Here is a 24,010-nt window from a genome sequence, read left to right as displayed (position 1 = left end):
CTCTCTGCTTGTGATGGTTTCCTGGCACGCTTTCTCTTGATGCCCTGTTTCAATTCCTTGTCCTCATGTGTGTTCTGCTTTTGTCCTTTTCTCCCGTGAGTGTGTCTCTGCCCAGATTTCTCCTTTTTATAAGGATGCATTATATGGAAATTATGGCCCACCTTAATGACCCAGTATTAACTTGATTAACTCTTTTGAAGCTTTATTTCCAAATAAGGTTATAGTCTGCAAAACTAGGACTTAGGGGTTTAATATACACAAGGTGGGGAGCACAGTACAACTGTAGCACTAAGTTTTCTACTTGAAACTGTCAGGGCATTCACAGCCAGGATGGCAGAGTAGAGATAAACATTTCTTACTGGCCTAAAATTATTTGCTCGCTGCCTTGTCCTCTTGTTTTCTCTCAGCAACTTGATTACCACCATCCCAGGAATCTCTCACATATTGATTGGCTTCTCTCCATCCTCTGGCTTCTCCTGTAAGGCTGTATAAGTGGGAATTAGCAGGATTCTTAGACCATCCCTAGATCATTTTTCTGAAAGCAGAAAAAGCTACAGTGACAGAGACAAATGCCTATAGCAAGTATGTCAAGCACTGAGCATTTTTAGGGCACATGCTATAATTTAGATGAGTATACCTAGTATGACAAATAATGTCTTCCCTGACCCCAAATAGTGAAGACACAAGACACATGCTACTGTTAGGAGTACCATAGAGGACACAGAACTCAATAGAATGCCCAAATAATCCTAATGAGGTCAGCGGGAACATAAGAGTTTTCTTCCTAGTCATGAAAGACAAGGAAGAAATGGGACAAGTTGGTAGAAAGAAAAATGAAGGCAGCAGAGGAAGATGGAGAATTTGGAATTTCGGGTAAACTCATATAGTGGAAGACAGTAGAGTTAGGAGAGATGAGAACAAATGATGTCAGGAGACTGGTAGGCTAAAGGTACCAGGACCTTGAGTCTAAGATCAGTGCAGCTTGACTTTGATAAGCAGATTATGAGAGCCACTGAAGAATTGTCAGCAGTGGGGGGTGAAGTTACCAGAGGCACACTTTGGAAAGTTTACTTTGGTGACTGTTGAGAAGGATAAATTAAAGCTGCTGAGAACAGACATCTGCTCTTGGGCCATTTTAGTTGTCACAGCAACTGGGAGGTGCCACTGGCATTTTGTGGGCAGGTCCAGAGACCTCCTTTGAAGTGCCTTATGATTCCATATCACAAAAGAATCACTGTTCATGGAAACAGGAGTGCCCTCACTGGGAAATGAATAAATTAGGGCTGTACCTACCACAAGGTGTTACAATTACTCTGTCTACAGTAAGTTCATGCAGTGACATCATCTCTCTGGATGCCACGAGTCAGGAACAAATATGATGTAGTGTGTGCATAATTATTAACAGGTTAACTAACTTCAACACTTTGACTATGTGTATTGGCCAGTGGTGAAGCACTTGCCTTGAGTGTATGGAGCTTTGAGTTTAACCCAGCTGTAACAGAGAAAACAAAAGCAAAAGTAAAACCCACAACATGTTCTTTTTCCATTAAGGTTTATCTAAATAAAATGTGGCATACTGGATCATTTTTAAAAAATATATTTCCCATTATCTGTCACGCATAGTAACTACTAGTGACAAGTCACTTGATATGAATGCCATAACTGTAAAGTGTCCCAATGTGAAGTGGGAAGAGATGGAGATAAGGAGGGAGGGAGGAGAAAGGGATGGATGGATGGAGGGAGGGAGAGAGAGAGAGAGAGAGAGAGAGAGAGAGAGAGAGAGAGAGAGATCTTTCTTAACTTGACACAAACAAAAGTCACCAGGAAAGAGGAAACCTCAGTTAAGAAGTCCCCTCAATTAGATTGGCCTGTAGGCCTGTAGGGGGCGTTTCCTTGATTACTAATTGATAAAATAGGGCCCCTCCCACTGTGAGTCTGGGCAGGTGGTCCTGGTTGTATAAGAAAGCAGAGTGAACAAGCCACAGCCTGTAAGCACTACTCACGCTTTGCCTCTGCATCAGTTCCTGCCTCTAGGCTACCTGGACTTTTCTTGATAATTGACAGTGTAAGCTGAAATAAAATCTTACCTCCCCAAGTTTGCTTTGGTCAGTGTTTCATCACAGCAACAGAGAAGTAATCTAGGACACTTAGGTAATGATGTCTTGGTCTGTAGGGCAGTTTCTGAAACTTAAGCGTCATTAACATGAGAGCTCCAATCCTTGGATTTCACACTGACACAGATGGAGGCTCAACGAACTCTCAGGTGCTGCCCCTGGTCCCAAGACACTGTGTCCAGCATTCATTCAGGAGACATGTGCTCCACATAAAGACTTCTTCCTTAGAACAGACATCTAAGTACAACTCATACAAATGATCCTATGCACATAGTACCTTAACCTTCCTCCCTCTGAAAATGGGAGCAGGGAATCGGGAGGCATTAAATTTGCAGAAATGTTAATTGTCCTCTTCCCAGGAAAGTTGAAACCGTTGCTATGCAATCAAACCACTGTTTAGACGTATGCCATCCTTCATACTGAGAGAACTCCTATGGAGTTATGGGCAGTGAGCACCCACAGGCCTTCAGAGAAATACACTTCATTCCCCCAGGCCACACTGGAGGCATTGGAAATCCTGCAGAGCACAGGGCCTGTCCCTCCAGAGGACAGAGAGAGGTATTCTTGATGGTGCTGGTAAGAGGCAGGCAGAACCTGTGAGCCTGGTATACCTTCTTTCTCTGTTCAAGGCTTAATCTGCCCAGAGACAGGCAATAACTAGAGGACAGTGAAAGGATGAAATGGAAAGTGGGAAGCCCATGCTTTTTACACATGCTCTTTGTGCTAAGGTTTCACACGCTCACAAAAGTCACACTTCAAACACAGAGCAGATGCAGCAAAGGGGGCCTTGGCCTCCGGTGTGACAATCAGAACAGAACTGGGGCAGCATGGCTGCAGAGCACAAAGGCCTCCCTTTAATGGCATCCTAGGGGCTAGAGATGAGCTTTTTGTCATCTGCTTTCCCACTGCCGCCTCCTCCTCCCCTTCCTCCTCACTGCAGAGTAAGGAAGGAAGGCAGGGGGAATCCATTTTCTTCCTGCAGTAGCATGTTGGAATCCTCCAGGTGGCTGTAGGTGACTCTAACTTCTGCTCTAAGATACTTTCCCATCATGCTGAAAAAGCATTCTTTGATAAGTTAAAAGACTAAACCCATATTCTGGCTTTGGATTATTTGGAATCTTCTGATTCAGCATTCAATTTCTTTTCTCCTGGTAGTAGTTCTCAATCTTTCTAATGCTGCAGTCCTTTAATACAGCTCCTCATGTTGTGGTGACATGCCCCTAACCATCAGATCATTCTCATTGTTGCTTCATAACTGTAATTTTGCTACTGTTAAAATTGTAATGTAAATATCTGATAGGTAGGGTGGTCTTAGGCAACCCCTGTGAAAGCATCCTTTGTCCCCAAAAGGGTTGAGCCCCACAGCTTGAGAATCATGGTTCTAAATGAAACCCGTTCATTTGATCTGCCTTTTGTACCCAAACCACCACCAGGGGCTGGAATTCTTGCTTAACTGCATATGGATGACTACAATAAATTGTTCCTACCCAGAACTGCTTGCCAGTTCACTGCTGGTCTCAGGATGTCTAACCAGAGTGCTGTCCATCCTTAGAACACAGGCCTCCTCAGCCAGAAGAAGAAACTGGAGGCTGATGTTGCTCAGATGCAGAAGGAAGCTGAAGAGCTGTTGCAGGGATGTCAAAACGCAGAAGAAAAGGCCAAGAAGGCAGCTGCTGAGGTGGGCCCATTGTCAATGTCTGCTCATTTCTGTCCCCCAGAGTTCACTAGAGCTGTAGCTTAGAGGCAGGGCCTGCTGCAGCCCAGATGGGTTCCATTGATGGCCCCATACAATTAGGGAGGTTAGCTGACCTTGTGACTAGTTAGCTAGAACACTTGGGCCAAATGGCTATTGTCTTCTAATCTACAATAACAATGAGAAGGAGTGATTGGATGTCTAAAACAAAATCCTGTGAAAATAAGAGTCTTTCGTTTTAGGTTAGCTATTTTTCAGTTGTGAATCAATATAACTGATGCCTAGAAAGAATTCTTCCAGTGTTTCCTTACAAATTTTCCTTTTTCTTGGGTATGTAATGGTTTTATGACGGTGATCTGAGAAGCGCAGTTAAACCACTTATGGTTTATAATGCATACTATTACTGGGGTAGCAGAACCAGATCAGAAAGGCAATGTTTGTGACTGTGAACCTTATCTACTTGTAAACTAAAATTGTTGATGGTAATATTTTCCTAGATGGCAGTAACTTCAGGGATAGTTGCCAATCTCATGTACCCCCTATGGACAGATGCTATGCTTCAATAAAAAGTATAGTAAGTGAATCGTACTATTGGGGAAAAGTTATTAATGGAGAGAAAGTAAAGTTAGTATGTTTGGGGCTCAGGACTGGAAGTTTCATGGCCTATTAAATTATTTCAGCCTCTCCTTACCCTTCGAGGACTTTTCTGGAGTCTCTTAAAGATGTGACTCTTGGCAGCATCATAGCCCTGATTTATGAAAGGAAGCTAGTTCCCTTGCTTAGAAAATTGTGAGAACTGAGGAAACAGGACTTTCAGCTACATTTTACATAAACAGATATTAGTGATCCTACTTCTCAATAACATTATTGTTTTAATATGGAATGTCTTCACTGGCACTTTTGAACAACTGATAAACAGCTGATTGCATACTTTTGGGACGCTGGGAACCATTAGGAAGTGAGGCCTAGCTAGCGTAAGTGAGTCACTGGGAGATGAGAATCCTGGACAATCTTGATGCTTCCTGACTGTCACCAAGTGGTGTCAACGACTTCCTCATGTTGCTGCTGCTGACACAGGGGGGCATCTCCATCCCACTTTGGGGTTCGTAGTCTCATTAACTAGAAGTTTGAAATGGACTCAACTGGAAGCTCAAGATCAATTTTATTAGAGTTTGAAAGAAAATCCCCCGGGAAGGTTAGTTGTAAACTCCCAACTGTCATCCAGGGGAGGGCAATGGAGGATAAATGGAAACAAGCCATGGCATTAAAGCTGGCATGTTGGTCAGACTCATGACAGGCAGACAGCTGTGCAGCAGGGAGGGAGGCATTAGAGTAAGAGTAAGAACATCCCACATTTTGATGAGACCCAAAGTGTTAAGGGAAGCACGCTTAGAAAAAAATATAGAAAGAAGAAAAGGGAAGCATGAAGTTACATGTCTATGGTGTGGTTAGTTATTGCCTAGGAGCAAGGAGTCTGGGAAGAAAACACATGGTATCTCATTAAAGGGAAAACTCTCTTACCCAGCTCGTCAATATAGTTTAAGGTAAGCCTTATTTCCCAGGGGTTCTTCCTTTGGCCAAGTGACTGATGCCTCCACACAGATGGAATGTTAAGTCTTCACCCAGGCCAGAGAGTCTATTTTCTTGATCAGAAAGGCTTTCCCCCAGTCTAACAGTATCCCAGCTTCAAGCTGGTCCTGCCACCATGTCTTCCCACCGTGTGACTCTGTTTCCCCTGAGCTATGAGCCATGATAAATTCTTCACACCTTAACAATTGTTTCTGTCAAATAATCACAGAATTAAGAAAGTAACTAGTATACATGTCAATTTACTGTTTTAGTCATGAATTTTTGCTGTTGTAGAAAATTTCTGAAACTGGATAACTTTGTAAAGCAAAGAGATTGGTTTAGCTTATGGTCCTGTGAGTTTTAAAAAGCATGGTGCTCACCGTGCTATGGTGAGGGCTTCATGGTGGGTGGCATTTCACTGGACAAAACACAAGTGGGAGGAAACTATAGTGTTATCAGAAAGTTAGAAAGCCAGAGTTCCAACAATTCCTTTTGAGACATGCCCTATATATCTAGGGATCTCCCTCTAGGTGCCAATTATTAAAGATCTCAACTCCCAATATCACCTTTCCAAAACCATATGCAGTGGTAATCAGATAAACAGAAAAGATTTATTCTTGAATTAAGCACACAAAGAGTGTAAACATTTGAATTGTATTGAGAAGCCAAGCCATTGTATATAGAGCTAAAGCCCAAAGCAGGATTCACAGTTTACCTTCTTTATATCAGATTATTTGTACAGAGAATGTCTGATACTATCAAATTCTTGGAACCTGAATGTGTTTGCAGTGGTAAATCAGAAGGTACATACTTTTGTAGGTATTTTACTACGTTTTTCCTGGTACCTTATATGACAGCAGTTGTTTTACTCAGTTACAGATGTTTTCTGGTACTTAATTCAGTTAAACACCATTGCTTCACTTAGTCATCTTGCTTTCAAGACGTGTTCTTGTCTGATACACATAACACATCATTTAAGGCTTTTCCCTATCAATATTCATCCCATTCTCTCATGTGGCAGCCTCAATGTCTACTGGCTGATTTGATTAAAACCCAAGGGAATCAGGGATTAGAGAGAGCAGGGTGGAAAGAGATTAAGTGTGCAGAGATCAAGCACACACCCCTTCCCTCATGAGCTCTACCCTTGCTGGAATAGGATCAGTTGCATACTGGATTATCTAAGTCACTTTCCTTCAGTATTTCTTCTTCCTTTTAAAGGATTTCTCTATTTTATTTATGTGTTTGGATCTTTGCCTTCACGTGTGTGAACCACATGTGTGTCTGATGCTCATAAAGGCCAGAAAGGGCACTTAATCTGCTGAAGCTGGAGCTCCAGTATGGGTTCTAGGACCCAAGCCTAGGTCAGATCAAGAACAGCAAGCACCCTAACCATTCAGCCCCTCTTGCCTCCTTTCTTAGGCAGTCAACACGTTAGAAGAACTGAAGAAAGAACAAGACACAAATGCTCACTTGGAGAAAATGAGGAAGAATATGGAGCAGACAATTAAAGACTTGCAAAAAAGGCTGGATGAAGCAGAACACACAACTGTGATGGGAAGCAAAAAGCAAATCCAGAAACTGGAATCCAGGGTAGGAGTGTGCTTGGGTAATCGTGGGGGCCTAACCATCTCCGTTCAAGGACTTAATGTCCTGGAACATCACACCTCATCAAGTTGTGTAAATGGCACATGCAGATTCCCAAAGTGTCTGATCTAAATATATTATTGTTTGACCTTGGGCCAGCCAATAGGACTTTTCTGGGTATGGATGAAAATTGTCGTCCCTCTTATTGATGGGTGAGAAAACATCTCTCACTCATCACATCAGTTCTAGGCTCTATGCAGAGAGGGCAGCCCACTCTATCCACAGATATACTTGCAATCTTGTTTCTGTGCCAATGTTCCTGTCATTTTCTTTGACGCAAATGCCTGTTTCCTCACAACTAAAGAAAAGAGAGTTGAAACACATCCATGACCCAGAAAGACTCAGTTCAGATACAACAAAGTCAGGCACAAATGATGTGGAATCTACCTGATGGGAACCTAACAACATTTACTAAAACTTCCTTAAAAATGGGATTTTTAAAAAAATTCCTGGGTCAATTTCAATGGCTGTGTTTATATGCATATAGTAAACTTCACAAAAGTTAAAAGAATATTCTGCTGTGATTTCATGATTCACAGGGCCTCTGAAAAGTGGTGCATATACTTTTGCACATTTCTTGTACATCCATACAGGGAACTACCTATACAGACACATCATCTATCCAAGCAGTTGTGTTGATTAAAAAGAAATGAGGAAGGTCTCATGAATATGTTCTGGATATCATGGGTAATAATATAGAGATAATGAAAGTAAAAGTGTTATGAAGTGTTTATAATCTTCTGCTCATGAAAGATTGTTTTGTCAAAAATAGCAATAGGATAAAGACTAATAAAAATTACTATCCCAAGGAAGAGAACAAAGAGATGAAAGTTATATCTTTGAAATGCACCGTTTTAGGTGTTTTGATGGAAAAATCATGTAACTTTTTATATATTTCAAATCAAAGAAAAACCAAGTTTAATTCAAGTAGAAAAACATTCCATCCATCTTTAAAATGTTAATACTAATGGAAAAACAGCTAGATATATATCAAGCATAAAACATATACAAAGAATTATTCCCTGTGACCTTTAGCATAATTCCTTTTAATACAGCCCCTATAGAATATGTCTTAAAGACAAGCAAGCAAAACTTACAAAACCAAAACAAGGCAAAAAAGCAAACTGAATGTTTTGTTTCAAAATAAAAACTTCAATTTTTTTCCATTTACTATTTGTGTATGCATATAATAATGTGACTTCATCAAATCCACCCCATCTCCTTCCTTCCAGTTCCTTCCTTATCTGCCCAGCTTCATATGAGTGTTCTGTCTCCCTTTTTTAAAATACTCACTGAATCCATTTAGTGTAGCTTGAATGCACTTGGGTGTAAGCCATGCTTTGGAGCATGGGTTTCCTCTCAGGCTCTGCATCCCTGAAGAACCAAAATAACAACTTCAAATAGTAATAAGATGAATATGATATTTATTCATAGCATATGCAGGGAAGCAAGAGTTTACTTTAAAAGGAAAAGCACTTGAATGTGTTGGTCCCTTAAAAAGGTACATGAATTAAGCTAGTATTTCCATTACCGATTTTCATATTGCAGGGTATTATTTTATCTCATTGTCTTAGTTAGGGTTGTATTGCTGTTAACAGATGCCATGACCACCAGAGCAGCTCTTATAAAGGAAAATATTTCATTGGGGATGGCTTACAGTTCAGAAGTTTAGTCTATTATTGTCATGTCAGGAAGCAGGTCAATGTGCAGGCAGACATGTTGCTAGGAAAGGAACCAGGAGTTTTACATCTAGATTGGCAGGCAACAGTGACACTGCTCCTGGTTTGAGTATTTGAAACCTCAAACCCACCCCCAGTGACACACTTCCTCCCATAAGGCCTCACCTACTCCAACAAAGCCATACCTCCTAATAGTGCCAGTCCTTATGAGACTAGGAGGCCATTTTCATTCAAACCACCACACTCACAGTTACCATTTGTTCCTTATTATGACCTAGAACCAATGACAAATAGCAGTGAGCTGGTGTCAGGTGACACTGAGAAATTAGAGACTTATACATATGATTAGAATATCATTGTTTTCATCAGTTTTGTGTCCTATAGCAAAATATCTGAGATGATTTATGAAAAATAGAATTTTATTTGGCTCATACTCTTAGTATTCAATAGCATGGAGCTGGGATCTAGTTAGCTTCTAATCAAGGCTTTCTTGCTACAGCAACACATGGTAGGGGCATCATATGTCAAGACACAACAAACAAGGACTCTTACTAAAGTCATTAGCCATGCTGGTGGGGGTCTGACCTTTGTGACCCCATCTGATCTTAGTTACACAAAAGGCTCCTCCTCCAAATACACGTGGAGGGACATACTCAAACGGTAATTATCATTACTCCTCAGAATTGCATTGCAAGGTCCTCACAAGTGAAAACATATGGCAACTGGGATTCCCTTCAGTAAGGCACCTTTTACCATGAGGTGCTATAATCACATCTCAAAACAGAACAGAACTCCTTAAACACATCCTTTTAAAATTGGAGTTCTGTTGACCTGTATCTTTACAATTGCAACTATGCAAGTCCTTAGTGGGTGAATGTCCAGAATATCCAGAGAGGATGTAGTGATGGTTTACCCACAAGGAAGTTGCACACCTGCTAACCTACTTGCTCTGTTGTACCTTCCTTGGGAGGAATAAAGAGGGTAGTTTAGCTTAAGAAACTGAAAGTGATGGCAGCATGGGGGATTAGCCTGAAGAGTCCCACCCATGTCTGATGGTATCAGGCATCAGTTCTAAAATGGTGACCGGACCTTAAGGAGAGGTGGCATCTTGGTCAAGAAGACGGGGAGTGATGCATGCATATCTGGGAAAATGTCCCTTCAGCAGAAACAGCTGCTCATAGCCTCCCAGACCAAGACTCTGGTCCCTTTCCTGCCTATTTTCTCTCCATTGTAGTTGACATCATTCTGCACACTCTATTTCACCTTATTTAGCTTGCTTCCCCTCATGAGAAAGTACACTAATTATTGGGAGAGATTTGGTTTTTTTCTTCATTGTTCTGGCACTGGGATGTGGTGAAAAGTGGGCACATCTCTCAGTAAATATTATGATGGATTTACTTGTATGACTCTATACACAGGAAGTTTCCTGTTGTACTTCTGTAAAGCAGAGCTGTAGGCCTGCATGTGACATGCCCGTGACTGAGACTCAGGGCAAGAGAAGACACAGACACAGACACAGACAAGTCTGAGAAGACACAGAGTAAGAAGCTTGAGATCAGAGTGTACAGAACGGAATCTTCAACGCTGCTACATACAGTTTGCTGTCTGTTCTGACAGACAGCTGTTTCACACACAGACACATACACAGAGAGAGACATATACATGTATACAGAACATACACACCACACACAGAGCACACACACATAGAGCCACACACACACACACACACACACACTCATACACAGAATTCACACACACCACACAGAGCACACACACACACACACACACATACCATACACAAAGAACATGCATACACATACAGAGTGAACATACAAACACAAAGAGCACACAGACACATATACACATACACACAGAGAACATGTATATACATACACAGAGCATTCACGTTCATAGAGACACAGAGAGCACACATGCGTGGGTGCACACACACACAATTTTGCAATGTTTCAATGTAAGAAGAGAGGCTTACATGCTCTCTTTGATTTAGTCTCTCCATTGCCCAGAGTCTTAACCATGCTTTTATGAGCTCACATAGTATAACAGCCTTGGTTTGAGTGATGGATTTTTTTTCCAGAAAGATTGCCCTATTTAGTCTCTACCAGAGAGAAAATGGACATACCTTCCCTTGACTATTTCACTCCTTCAGTAAATTCTCCATTGGGTAACTGTATGGCAGCCTTGTTACCAGCGTATGGGCTGAGGTCATGGTTTGTTGCAGGTGCGGGACCTGGAAGCTGAACTGGAGGGCGAACTGAGGCGCAGTGCAGAGGCCCAGCGGGAAGCTCGCAAATTGGAGCGAGGCATCAAAGAGCTGACCTATCAGGTGAACCTTCTGTGAGCTGTGGTTAGGATCCTCCTGCAGCAGTGTATACCTTCCAGACTGAAATGACCTTCTGGGACATTGCAGGTTTCTCTGAGCAGTGGACATTTTTCTCGCTCTGTCTGGGCTCTCCATGACTTGTGTCTGTCCATCTCCAGAGCTCATAGTGAGCGCTGGCAAGGTGCAATTGAAGTGAAAAATTATTTATGCGGTCTTTGTTTTTCCCTGTGTAGTGTTAGTAGCATTTTCAGAAAGATGGTTTTGTGTGAAAGACAGCGTGAGAACAGCATGTAAGTTAAGTGACTGGTAGACACTGGGGGTGGCCACCTTATCAGCCTGATTACAGGGAATGCTAAGTGGGACTGGAGACATGTCCACTCTTTTGAGAAGTTTGTTCCTGGGTCTAGGAAACATCATCCTTAATAAAATGTGGTTTTCTTTGAGAAGGTTTTCTGGAGCTAACCTGTAAACTAACATTCACATCAGCTTGAAGCAAATAATTCAAAGCAGGTTGATAAGTTCCCTATACATGAGCAATGTACGTCTAAATGTATGACATAGTTCATCATCTACATGCTAGCGCTCCTTTCGCCAATCATGCTGTTGTGCAGTTGCAACTTTGCTATGCTAACCAGGCTTGCCTTCAACTTGTGTACTCTAACAGTATCCTACCTCAGCCTCCTGAGTGCTAGAACTGTGGGATAGCATCACCACATTCAGCTTTTCTTGCTTTTTCTTTTTAATGGAAAATAGTCCCTGATAGCAGGGGTCATTGACTGTTCTCCACTCCAGGGTGCAGCATCCTCCTAGAACACAGTTGGGATGTATATATTGATGCATTGCTTAAGGGTATCTATCTATTCTGAGATGTGCCATAAGGAAACATGACAATTTAGTGGTGATGTGAGTATCAACGGTGTACTGCAAATCCAGATCCTGCAGCCTAATACACAGTGAAGTTGCTTTCAGACTAAAACTTGTGCAGCATATCACTGTGCTTATCTGTAGACAGTGTGTCATAGTGTCAAATATTTGTTTATAAGCACATATAAACCTAGTAAAGGGAGAGAAACATGTTTTTCAAATGGTGCACCTTTAAAAATGGTATACTTTATAGTTAGGACATTATTATTTATTGCTCTTAAAAAATCAAAAGTTACTTAGGTGAGAGAATGCATAGATTCAGGACATAACTACACAGTATTGTAGAATTTATCAGTATATTAGTCACCATAGTGTATTAGTTATGCTGTACTGTAGATATTGAATATTGGTTATCATGAATTTATGAAACAATTTTCCATTGCTCAACGTTACACCAGTATAATGTTTTAGTTTAGTAACTCATAGCAATTCCCAATCTTTAAGCAATTGTATAGCTGTATATTTCCCTTCTGTATTCTTTTTGTTTTTTAATTAGCATGTACAATGACCAGTTTTCTTATGGCATTTTCATACATGGCTTTTGTTGCTTCTCTCCACCTCTTTCTTCCCTCACCCACTGCACAGCTCCACGCAGCCCTTCCAGTCCACATATTCCATCTCTCATTTTCATGTCACACACGTTCTGTTGCCCTATCCATCTGCTCTCTCTATGCCTCTTCGTTCCCATTCCTACTTTCCCGGTTTTTACCTACACTTAATGTCCATGTATTCCATACATTATAGATAGACTATAATATATGTATCTCAGTTAGAAGCTTGCATCTGTGTATGAGGAAACAAATGGTGTTTGTCTTTCTCAGACTGAGTTTCCTTACTTGTATAACACTACCAGTCCCATTCATCTTCCTGAAAATTTTATTTTCTTTATATCTTAACACAGTTCCACTATAAATGTATACTACTTTTATTTTGGTTTTTTGAGACAGGGTTTTTCCGTATTGTTTTGGAGGCTGTCGTGGAACTTGCTCTGTAGACCAGGCTAGACTCAAACTCACAGAGATCCACCTGCCTCTGCCTCTCAAGTGCTAAGATTAAAGACGTGTGCCACCAACACCCGGCACATACTACATTTTATTATCAATTATTTTTCTTCTTGTTTTATGAAGTCTTTTCTATTTTTAATGTTCTTTATGAACATATATTAATTATACGGAGTAATGGGTCTCATATTTTCATACATGTACATAAAGGTGTTTTTGTTTATAACTATTTTGTTGTTTGACACATGCATTAGTTCCTGGAGAGATGACTCAGAGGTTAAGAACACTGGTTGCTCTTCCAGAGAACCTGGGTTTGATTCACAGCATCCATATGGCAACTCACACCTGTCTGTAACTCCAGATCCAAGACTTCTGAAATAGACATACATGCAGGCAAAACACAAACAAACATAAAATAAAAAAATATATGAGAGGGAGAGAGAGAGAGTGAGAGAGAGAGAGGGAGAGAGAGAGAGAGAAAGAGAGAGAGAGAAAGGGTACACATCTTTAACTTAGATCTATTAGTGTTAGGCTTGTTAAGTATCTCAGCCTTCCACTTATCTTACTCTAAAGCCTTTAGAGACTACATATATGCATATATGGAGTTTCATCTCATATGACAATAACCCCTTCTGGAATACTCTCCTGAAGGATCTTTTTGATTCTCTTCTTGAGGAGTGGGCATTCTTTTTAGGAATTTGTCTATGGAGATTTGCTTGGCTTCTTTTTATAGTCATAGATTTTTTAAATACGGATAATGTTCATGAGCATTCTTCTGTGTTCTCACAAACCTTTTAGTGTTTCAAACTTTCTAAGGAGCTTGTTGAGTTCTCAAAAGCTTTTGCTAAATCCACAATGCTCTGGGAATTGTTTTAGGGTTCCTCTGCAATGGCCCTTTGTCTTGTCTTTTCTTCAGTCCCACATTCAGTGGGAAGTAATAATTTTTCAGCTCTGTTATTACCACATTGACCATTAGTATACCTGTGGGATGTCAGTGACCAAACAGTTCTTTAGTGTTTGAGTGTTTCAGTGTTGCACACACGTTTGCTGAATTTTCTACTAGCCAACTTACATTGCACAATATAGCTTACTCTGATAAAAGGGCAAACTCATTTTAGGCAAATTATTACAACTCCTTTGACATTGCTAATGCAGGGGACTGGGGTCCTGACTCTAATTCTAGAAGTCATTAGAAATGTCAACACCTTTTTCCCTACAGCAGGAAACATAGTGTTGGTAAGAAGGCAAAACATCATGTTTGTATTAAATGGAGCTAATTAAGCTAAAACGAACTACTTGGACACTTGTTCAAAATATTTATTTTTATTTTCTGTGTTTTGGGTGTTGTGTCTGCCTGTATACCATGTGTGCCCGGTGCCTGAATATTTTTGAATAGGGTGTTGGAGCCTCTGGAACTGGAATTCTGGATGGTTGTGAACCACTGAGTGGATGCCAGGAATTGAACCTGGGTCCTCTGCAAGAGCAAAGAGTGCTCTTAACTACTCGCTTAGCCATCTCTCCAGCCACTTGGACAGTTGTTTTATGACCAAATACCTGGTTCTTTTTCTAATATGAGCTTGACACTTTTTAAAGCAATGAGCTCTAGAAGCCAAAGTTGATATGGCTAGAAAAAAAAGTAACCACCTGGAGAAATGACATTTTGTGACCCTACACGACATTTGGGAAACCATAATGAGATATTTGTTGATAATATATTTTTCTTATTTGTTCATTAATTGTTTTAATTGCTTTCTTCTTATGGATTTAAGCACCAAACCTAGAAGTCTAGAAGTGTTTTATTTTCATTGCTGTGAAGATTGCAGTTTTGATCTGTTATGGCTTAATTTTGCTTTGTCCTCAACAATATTGACATTTCTCACATCGTAATTTAGAGTTGTGCTTGTTTTCCTTCTGTTTTCTTTTTTTGGATTCATATTCTCATGAAGTGACTTTCAGGCTGTGCTGTTCACACATGTCCTTTGGCTAAGGGTAGAGTCCCAGGAATTCTATGGGGTGCATTTCTTTTTTTTTCCAAGTGCCTTTGCAGTGCATTGAGTGTACCCATTCAGTTACAAAAAGACTTCCTCCATCAACTCAGACAATACCCACTGAGCAGTACTTTATGTGTTAGGTTAGAACCCTGTAAGGTGAAAATGGCTCTAAAAAGCTCCCCACATTGTTTGATATTAGTGCCTATTTTAGTAATATTCAAGTCGATTCTGAGTCAGCTAGTCAATTTTTCCCTAACATCAAGATACACTATAAGGCAGTATTTTTGTGATAGACCATTCACAGGTGTCATTTGAAAAAAAATGTCCTTTTTAGAAGAACACAACTTTGGTTCTCTTTTCCTTGTAAACTCCTCTGGGAAGATTCTGTAACCATGTCCTGTAAAAAGCAATCAAGTGTGATCCTACTCTAAAAGAATTTTATGATTGTCTTCATTATCCATTTATCTTCTTTATGTCTCTGGGATTTGGAAACAGCCTATACAAATATTCCAGAATTGCAAGACATAAGATCAGTAGCCTTTCAGTGTCTAGAAGGTGAAGATTGTCCCTGTACTCTTCATTCTGCTACTTCACTTTGCTTTTGAAGACCTCCTACATCCAGGAATCTGGGCATGGGCATTATTCACACTTCACACATTACTGGGAACATAGCATCATCATTTTTAGGGACAGGGAAGCAAAAGTTGGTAAAGTAACCATGTAGGGCCTTTGTTCAGGACTCCGATGTTAGGATGGTGTTACAAGTACAAAGGGTCACCGACAATTGCAGATTTGAAAGGCAAGATAGACTCTGTGAATTGTGACAGATAGGACCCCCAACTGCAGGTTGACACCCACAAGGTGTAAAATGAATAGTGGGATAGAAAGATCCCCAGGTAGCTCCTGGTAAATGCTTTGGGTAAATACTGAGAAAATTTCTAGCACAGAAATTGCCTAGGTAGGAGAATTCTGTCAGGCAGAAATGGACAGACAGCAGTAGTCACACTTAGTCCAGCTAGTCTTCTGAGTCCAGTTATTGCCTGGAACTTTTAGGCCTTGGTGCCAATGCTATGACAGAGCCCCAGAGTCCCTACTCGTGAAAGCTGTCATGTGATTGCACTTCTCATAGCCGAAGTTCTTTTCTGGAAGGGACATCCAAAACACAGTCATGACTACTACAGTTAATATCTGAAAGGGGAAATATGAACTCAGGCCTCACATCTAAGGCTCTGTCTTCCCAGTGGAATGAACATCATCAGTATCAGCACTCACTTGCAGCTTTTTTTTTCAGTTTTCTTCTGCCTTGTTTCCTCTATTGTGTCTCTCTGTTCAGTAAACTATTAGGAATTAACTCTGTGTTAGTTTTACAGTTCACTGGAAACACATAGTTTTATAGAATTTTAAATGTTATCAGTCTTCTAAAGTAGGATAAATGGAGGAAAGCAGAAGAGGGACTTTATTTAAAACCAGGCTAGCCTCAGCTCCCCAACCAGGTTGAGTCCTATGTGTTCATCACATAGGGCCAAGTAATCTTGAGAAACCCACAGAAACATCTGACCTGAACAAGAGGTTGCTCATGGACCCCAGACTGATAGCTGGGAAACCAGCATATGACTGTACCAGAACCCCTGAATGAGAATGTCAGTTTGGAGGTCTGGTTAATCTATGAGACCTCTGGTAGTCGATCAGTATGTATCCCTAGTGCAAAAATGAAGTTTGGGAGCCCAATTAACATAAAGGGATACTCTCTCAACCTAGACACATGGGGAGGCCTAGACCCTGCTCTAAATGATATCACAGACTTTGAAGAATCCCCCATGGAAGGCCTCACCCTCCCTGGGGAACAGAAAGGGAATGGGATAGGGGCAGAGGAGGAGGGAGAGGGAGAGGGAACTGGAATTGACATGTAAAAGTAGCTTGCTTCTATTTTAAATAAAAAAAGAAAAAAAAGAATAGTAGCAAATTGTATAGTGTCAAATGGTGCTTTTGTAGGGAGGCTGCTTTCAGGTACTAGAAGTAGCTTCACTAAACCAATACAAGAGGGAGTAGGCAGAATGCTGTGGGATACAGGGGAGATGATGCTGGTTACAGTGGGATTTTTTTCAGGTATAGAAGGATAAATGTCACACTGTAAAGTCAGTTTTCCATCACATGACAAAGGATCTTAGGCAATTCTTTGGAAGGACGAAGCACTTGATTTCTTTGGAGGTTCACAGCATTGAGTTGAAAAACTTCAGTGTTTTTAGGGGTGTGGGAAGAGGGCCATGAGCATGAAGAGTTCCTTTAACCTGCTTGTGTCTTATAATGCCAAAGACTCCCTGAAGAACTGTTGAGGAACCCCAACTTCCCATGCCTCCTTTCCCCAGATCACACCTAGACATTAACAGAGGTGAGGATAATGGCCGCACTGAGCTCCACACAGCTTGCAGGCCTTCCCTTGACATCTTTACTGATGCCCATGACAGAATTTCCAGAAACTTGACTTTTCTAGTTAATTACATGAAGCCAAGGGCCAGTTCAGAAGCTCAGTTCTGAATTGTTTTGACTGGCAGAGTTTGACCTTCCATTTCCTATAAATGGCTTTTGTAATAATAAATTTTATTCCTAGTAAGCAATCTCAGGCAAGCATAACTTATCTGGGATGAAAAGACTGAAGGATATATCAAACCTAATAGCCTTGACTTCCATTTAAGTGAAGGCCGGCGGGGTGATATGAAAATCAAGGGACACATCTGTCTCAGAGTCATTCATTACTTTCTCAAAACTTAGGATGAACAGAGTTAAACGTAGTTTTAAAAGCACAATAATCAGAAAATATTACTTCCTCACGTGAGAGTACATCCAGTGTGCACAGCTGGACCCTTTGAGTGACTTTCCCACCTATGCCTATGCATTTCAGGCAGAAGAAGATAAGAAAAACCTGAGCAGGATGCAGGTTCTGTCTGATAAACTTCAGCTCAGAGTGCAGAGTTACAAACAGCAAGTGGAAGCAGCGGTAAGTGCCAATTGCAGCATCGTGGATTTCCCAGCTACTGCTTTTGGTTAATGCTCTGAGTTCAGGGAACAGCTCAGCAGAGACAACCATCTGGACATCACATCTGCCCACTCTCTGCTTTTATGTAAGTTAGCACTATGGCCAGAAGCCAGTCCTCTCTCCCTTGTCCCTATGGCTATACACAAACATAAGCAGGACCAGAAATGAGCCAAATGTAAATCAGGGTGTCATGCAGGGCTGGCAAGTTTTGTAGAATTTTATTGTGGTCTCCTTCAGCTCTAGACTTTGGGTGAAAACAATCACAACTTGTCATATATTTTTTTCTGATAACTCTGGACATGATGTGAAGAGAACCTCCATCACTGAGATGTACTTCTCCTTTGCTTATTATTTACTGGCCTCAGTTTACCTTTTCCATAAAGTATCAAATTCCATAGGTACCATATGTATGTGTTAGTTTACTGATAATAATATTTTATTATATATGAGGGATTTTGAATTGATTGGTTTGGTGCTGTGTCCAAGAATTACTCATTGGTTCATAGATTGAAAGAACAACCACTTATACCTGGGGGTAGGTTATGATTTGAGTGTGATTTTAAACCAATAATTGTGATCGCTCTAGTTTATTGAAGTTATTCGACCTGAACTTGGTGGAAAGGAACACCCTTTCTGAATTTCCAGGGGACAACAGCTGCAAAATGGGTCTCCATTCCTACTCTTTAAAAAAAGTTTCTAATTTAATTTTTCTCTATAGGTATGAGCAGTTTATCATCATTGATCTTTATATAAAGATTTTATATAAATCTTTAAATGATTTCCTGGTGCCTACATAGGCCAGAAGAGGGCATTAGATCCTCTGAAACTGGAGTTATAGGTAGTTGTGAGCTACCCTGTGTGTATTCAGAAATTTCCAATTGTGCTGTCCTCTTTGTTAACTCACTCATTTGTGCACAAGCTGCCCTTCTGTCTCGACATCCCCAACCAAGAAATGTATCCCTCACCTTTCCCACTGATGGAAATTCTTGGTAACTACATCCTTAAGTAGGCTTCCTATTTCCTAAGACACCAGTAACAATTACAACCTTCAGGGGTTCTCCTAAGTGATAATGGAGATAGATGTGGCTTCATGGGCTGACCACTTCATAAAAAGCAAGCAGTAGTCAAGTCTTCAAACCTCAGGAACCCACCAAACCTAAATACCGACAAGAAAGATTGGGGTAAATGAACAAACAGACATCTGACTTGGGTTTCCCTATACAACCCTGACCACAAGTAGTCAAACAAAGACACACAGAACTGCTCATAGTTGCTATCTCTTTATTTAACACTGTTTTTTTGGTAGAACAGTGAGATGTTTTCATTTGAATGGTCAGAAGCCCAAGATGGTTTGTTCTCCTAAATCCTTTTCTTTGTTATTTCAACACGTCTGTCCTTGTGGGAAATAATTGATATTTACTGTCTCAAGTTGCTTCAAAACATTTCATTCACTGAAATTCAAACATTCTGTGATACAATCTACATATTTCCACATTATCTCAAAGGTAATTCACGCACATTCTCACTTTTACCAAGTATTTGGGCAGACTTTAATACCTTAGTAGCACTTAATCTCTGGATTAAGCTTCTGATTTTTTGTTTTGTTTTGTTTTTGAGTTTTTCGAGACAGGGTTTCTCTGGCTTTTGGAGGCTGTCCTGGAACTATCTCTAGTAGACCAGGCTGGTCTCAAACTCACAGAGATCCACCTGCCTCTACCTCCCTAGTGCTGGGATTAAAGGAGTGCACCACCAGCACCCGGCTAAGCTTCTGATTTTTAATCAGGAGTCAAGAGTATCATTTGACAGTGTGAGTTGGAGTGGTGGTTGAGAGTTGGAAAAGGGAAGAGAAATATTGTCTATCACAGATTAATCACCACACCTAATATTGTGGCAATACAGCCTAACACACACCAGTATGTATAAATTGTTCAAAAATACAAAATAAAAAATAATAAGTAAATAAATAAGTAAATAAATAAATAAAAAGAAGAAACAAAGAAAGAAACAAACCTGGTTCTTCAGGAAGAGCTGTAAGGGCTCTGAATTGCCGAGTCAACTCTCCAGCTTCCATTGCTACTCTTAAATCCTATCTGTGCTTCTTATACCAAAACAACATATTCTATTCAGGGATGAATTTATATCCTTTTGTTTTTAGTCTCTCATTTCAGGGCAAAGAATACAATGGAATGGCAACATCCTCACTTTCTGTGTTTTCCTTTTTTCCAGGAGGCTCAAGCTAATCAATACCTTTCCAAGATTAGGAAGCAGCAACATGAGCTGAACGAAGTCAAGGAGAGGGCAGAGGTAGCCGAATCTCAGGTCAATAAACTCAAAGCTAAAGTAAAGGAGCTTGAAAAAAAGGTACAGTCCCCTCTGAGACGCCTTATGGCCTGTTGTTAGAACTCATGGCATTGTGTGGATTACTGTAGCAAGAAATGTCTTGCTTTTTTATTTTTTAAAACAGCCCAAAAAAACAAAATAAAATTATTTCCCTATTTATTAAGCTCTGTTTGTCCAGGTAATATAGCGCTGATAAGCATTGGAGGTAGAAAAACATTCTTGTTTTATTCTTCAAATGTTTAATCCCAGGTTTGTAAGCTCTGTGCCTCAGACCTTTAATTCATTTGTGCCAAATACTCAGGAATTTACTGAGCAAAAGTGATTTTAAAGCAAAAATGGGCCTTGAAATTCAGAGTGACTCTTTTCACAGTAGACAGGCTCATGATTTCATATCAGGTCAAAACTGAGACCTAGGGGGAAGGTGGTCAAAAGTGAGCTCAGCAATGACAACAAATTGTGAACTTCCACTTTCTAGATCTCAGAATTCATCTTCTGCTTTTTCCCCAAAGCACAGAAACATCTTCCCATGTCCCTGTGATTAGTTGACTAGTCATTGGAACATAGTAGTGGCAGCCAGTAATGAGAAACTGGAAGAATGGGTGACAGTGAACTAGACATGTATGCTGGGCAGGGCCACAGAGTGTCTGCTTCCTTCCTGAGGTTTTCCTTGAAAAGCATTTTTGAAATTGCATCTGGCTTTAGGAGAAGGGAATTAAAAGAAATTGGATAATATAGTAGCTACCTTTTCTAAAGTGTCTGAAAAGCAGTTAGCACAGTCTCCAGCACAGATGGCACCCTCCATTCATTTTCAACAATTGGTACATGCCTAGCCTCCTGACTTCTGGTAAATGAATTACCAGTAGTCCCTCGAGGTAAGCTGATAGGATTGCCAATAATAAATATCGACCTTGTTGAAGGAGGCTAGAAGTTGGCTGCAAGGAAGATGTGGAAATCGAAGGATGAGAAGCCTGAGTCATTGGCAGCTCCAGAGAGGTCTCACGCTGCCTGAACAGCTGTCTCAAGTTTAGCCCTGAATGGATAGCTCTAGGGGAGTGGCTTGAATGCTGCCTCAGTTGGAGAAGCATTACCACACTGACTCAGGGGCTCCTGTGCAGATTCTGCACAGCAAGGCCATATAAAGGGTTTGCTGGGGGGGGGGGTCTTCCTGTGTCCTCCAGTTGTATTCAGCTGCAGGAGGTCACAGGGGTCCAAACTACACCCATGCATTTCACCTTGTCATGGTTGTGTCCAAGGATGAATAAAACAAGTGAGGTAGAAATTGCTTCTGGCAGGAGATGAACAAGAAAACCTTGCTGGGCAGTGTGGTGACTAATTGCTCCCGTTCACAGAAGAAAAGCCTAAAATCTCTCAACTGTCAGAAATGCAGGGAAAGGGTTTCCTGGTGCAATTGTGTGTCAGGAGCAAACCAGTGATGTGGTTGCAGAATCTTCTCCCCATGTGGGGAGGGGGGCAGAGATGGAGAGTGACAGCATGTCCTTGGGGTGAGTCACCAGGGCCTGCTCTGCTAGACAGATAATTGCCTCAATTTCCTGCCTCCCTTTGAAGTCCATGGAGAGCTGCTAGGGCCAGCTTTTCTCTGGAAGGGGCTCACATGGGTCTGCATGTACTGCACTCCTCAAAGTCACTGGAATTGCACAGAAGACACTGACATATATTCTGTTTTCCAGGTTCGAGAAGAATAAGGAGTTTCTTTTTATAAAAAGGCAACAACTGGAAGAAAGCCCTTAAGAAATAACATTTATGTGGAATGTGCTGATCCAAGGGAATAGCATTGCTCCTTGGATTAATGGATGGATTTTGGTTCTCAATGTCATGAGACTTTTCTCCTAAAATTTCACATGAAAAGACTAAACAGACACAAGACTGAATTTGGATGTTAGAAAAGAGAGCATTTTATTCCTTCTTCTGTATCTTCATGCACATGACTCATAGAAGAAGCACTAAGACTATGATCCATGGAGTCTGATACATGGTGGAGAATGATTTTTAAAATTGTTTAGCTTTGCTTGAACCATACCTATGTCTTGATGACAATTGACAAAATTTTTCTTAGCTCTTGGAAACAGGCACTGCTGTAGTTAGGTCTTTGAACCTGTAGGTAAACTTTCCTAATCAAGACACATGTAGGCTACATGCCTGTGTAGACTATAGCCAAAGAGTTCATGTCATTGAGACAGGTTGTGCAGGCTCTGGGTTGTAGCTGAGGAGCTAAGCAGGAGGGGCATGTTCCAGAATTTCTTCCCTTGGATGGTTGGGCACAAGCAAAAGCCTATAGCAGATATAGTATGTAAAAATGGACAAGTTTCACTTTTGTGTGCATAAGGTCAGTATAAAGTCTCAAGCACTATGACAGTTAAAAAAATGCTATCCCAGACCCAAGGCAAGCTATCAGTAATCAGCTACCCTGGACCTTTTGTCCCCTTACCTCCTGCCAGTCTCCTTCAGCTTTGCAGGCATGTGGGCAGTTCTAAGGCAACCAACACCAGCTTCACTTGTGGGACACCTAGCCTTGCCATAGAAACCAGAATGGAGGCAGTTTGGAAACTGTTTGTCCCTTACAGGGTTGCTCCATTCTCATGAGTGTGGAACTCTCCCTCATTCCCCAGAAGTTCACTACAGGCCCTTCAGGCCCAGCACTCACAGCCGTGTGTAAAGCTCACTCCCAACAATAAATGTTGTTTCTGTTGTTCTCAGTGGCTCTTCATCTCACCCAACCACACTCACATGGGATGCTTTAAGATCAATTCTGTGTTCCAGTGCTGCCAAAGGAGCAAGGTCTAGTTGTGTGTGGCATCCTCTGCATATGGGCTTCGGTGTCTATATTTGACTCTCATTGTTGAAAAATCTCAGTAGTTGTCAGAGTTCTCTCTTTACGACTATCATTCTGTCTTTTTGAAATCAACATTCTCCCAGAATCCCCCAGGAACACTTCCTCCTATCCAACCAATCAGACGTCTCATTCCTTCTGACACTCACTCTGAGTTTGAGGCAGCGGGATGTCAAGGGTCCTGAAGGGCTGATCCTTCAGAATGTCAAGGTCATTCGAAGCATGGTACACCAAATTAAAGAGCTGAGATATAAGGGAGAGGGTCTGAGGAGTAAATGGGTGAGCTGTTGGGAAGCCTATTGTGCTGAATCTAAAGCAGTGGGCTCCTCACTAAACAAGTAACACGTGACAGCAATACTCTGGAGTAATGTTAAACACTTACATAAAATATATTTTGAATTATTCTGCAGTTAGCTAATATTCCCATTTAAGGAACATTTCTGTGTCTTAAAGTGGACAGTAGAGATTTTCTGTTTTCACCCTGCCAATCCTAAAATCTGATGACTGTCTCTTACACACCATTCAAGAAAATCAGAGTATCAGAGTCTTCAGCTGGAGACTACACATCCATTTTTTAAAACATGGGTGCTGGGGACCAGACTCCAGTCCTCTAGATGAGCAGTGAGTGCTGTTAACTACTGATGCGTCTCTCCAGCCTCAAAGACATTCAGTTTTAATTCATCATTAATTTTTCATTAATTAAAATTTATCTCATTTGGGAAAAATTAAATAAAAGAATCCAAGATTACTAAGAAACTTAAATTGTATCTCACTGGAGTTTTTCTTTACACAGGGAATTAGGTTTTTTATTTTTTATTTTTTAATTTTACTG

The 24,010-nt window shown here is 40.9% G+C and overlaps 2 protein-coding genes across 2 annotated transcripts in view; one reads left to right on the top strand and one right to left on the bottom strand.

Annotated features, from left to right (window-relative positions):
• The window catches only part of Myh15 (myosin heavy chain 15), a 127,072-nt gene extending 104,032 nt beyond the window's left edge, over positions 1-23,040 (top strand). The window contains exons 36-41 of the mRNA XM_005074780.4: positions 3,667-3,792; positions 6,796-6,966; positions 10,939-11,043; positions 17,856-17,951; positions 20,217-20,351; positions 22,019-23,040. Of these exons, the coding sequence (XP_005074837.1) occupies positions 3,667-3,792; positions 6,796-6,966; positions 10,939-11,043; positions 17,856-17,951; positions 20,217-20,351; positions 22,019-22,033 (648 nt within the window). The 3' untranslated portion in view covers positions 22,034-23,040. The remainder of the gene's footprint in view (positions 1-3,666; positions 3,793-6,795; positions 6,967-10,938; positions 11,044-17,855; positions 17,952-20,216; positions 20,352-22,018) is intronic.
• Positions 22,383-24,010, bottom strand: part of LOC121141936 (leukocyte surface antigen CD47-like) — a 44,007-nt gene continuing 42,379 nt past the window's right edge. Inside the window, exon 8 of the mRNA XM_040750730.1 lies at positions 22,383-22,620. Coding sequence (XP_040606664.1) covers positions 22,517-22,620 — 104 coding nt within the window. The 3' untranslated portion in view covers positions 22,383-22,516. The remainder of the gene's footprint in view (positions 22,621-24,010) is intronic.

This window comes from Mesocricetus auratus, unplaced genomic scaffold (genome assembly GCF_017639785.1).
Source record: "Mesocricetus auratus isolate SY011 unplaced genomic scaffold, BCM_Maur_2.0 Super-Scaffold_100008, whole genome shotgun sequence".
In the NCBI taxonomy this organism is placed as follows: Eukaryota; Metazoa; Chordata; class Mammalia; order Rodentia; family Cricetidae; genus Mesocricetus; species Mesocricetus auratus.
This window is presented reverse-complemented; position numbering and strand designations above follow the sequence as displayed.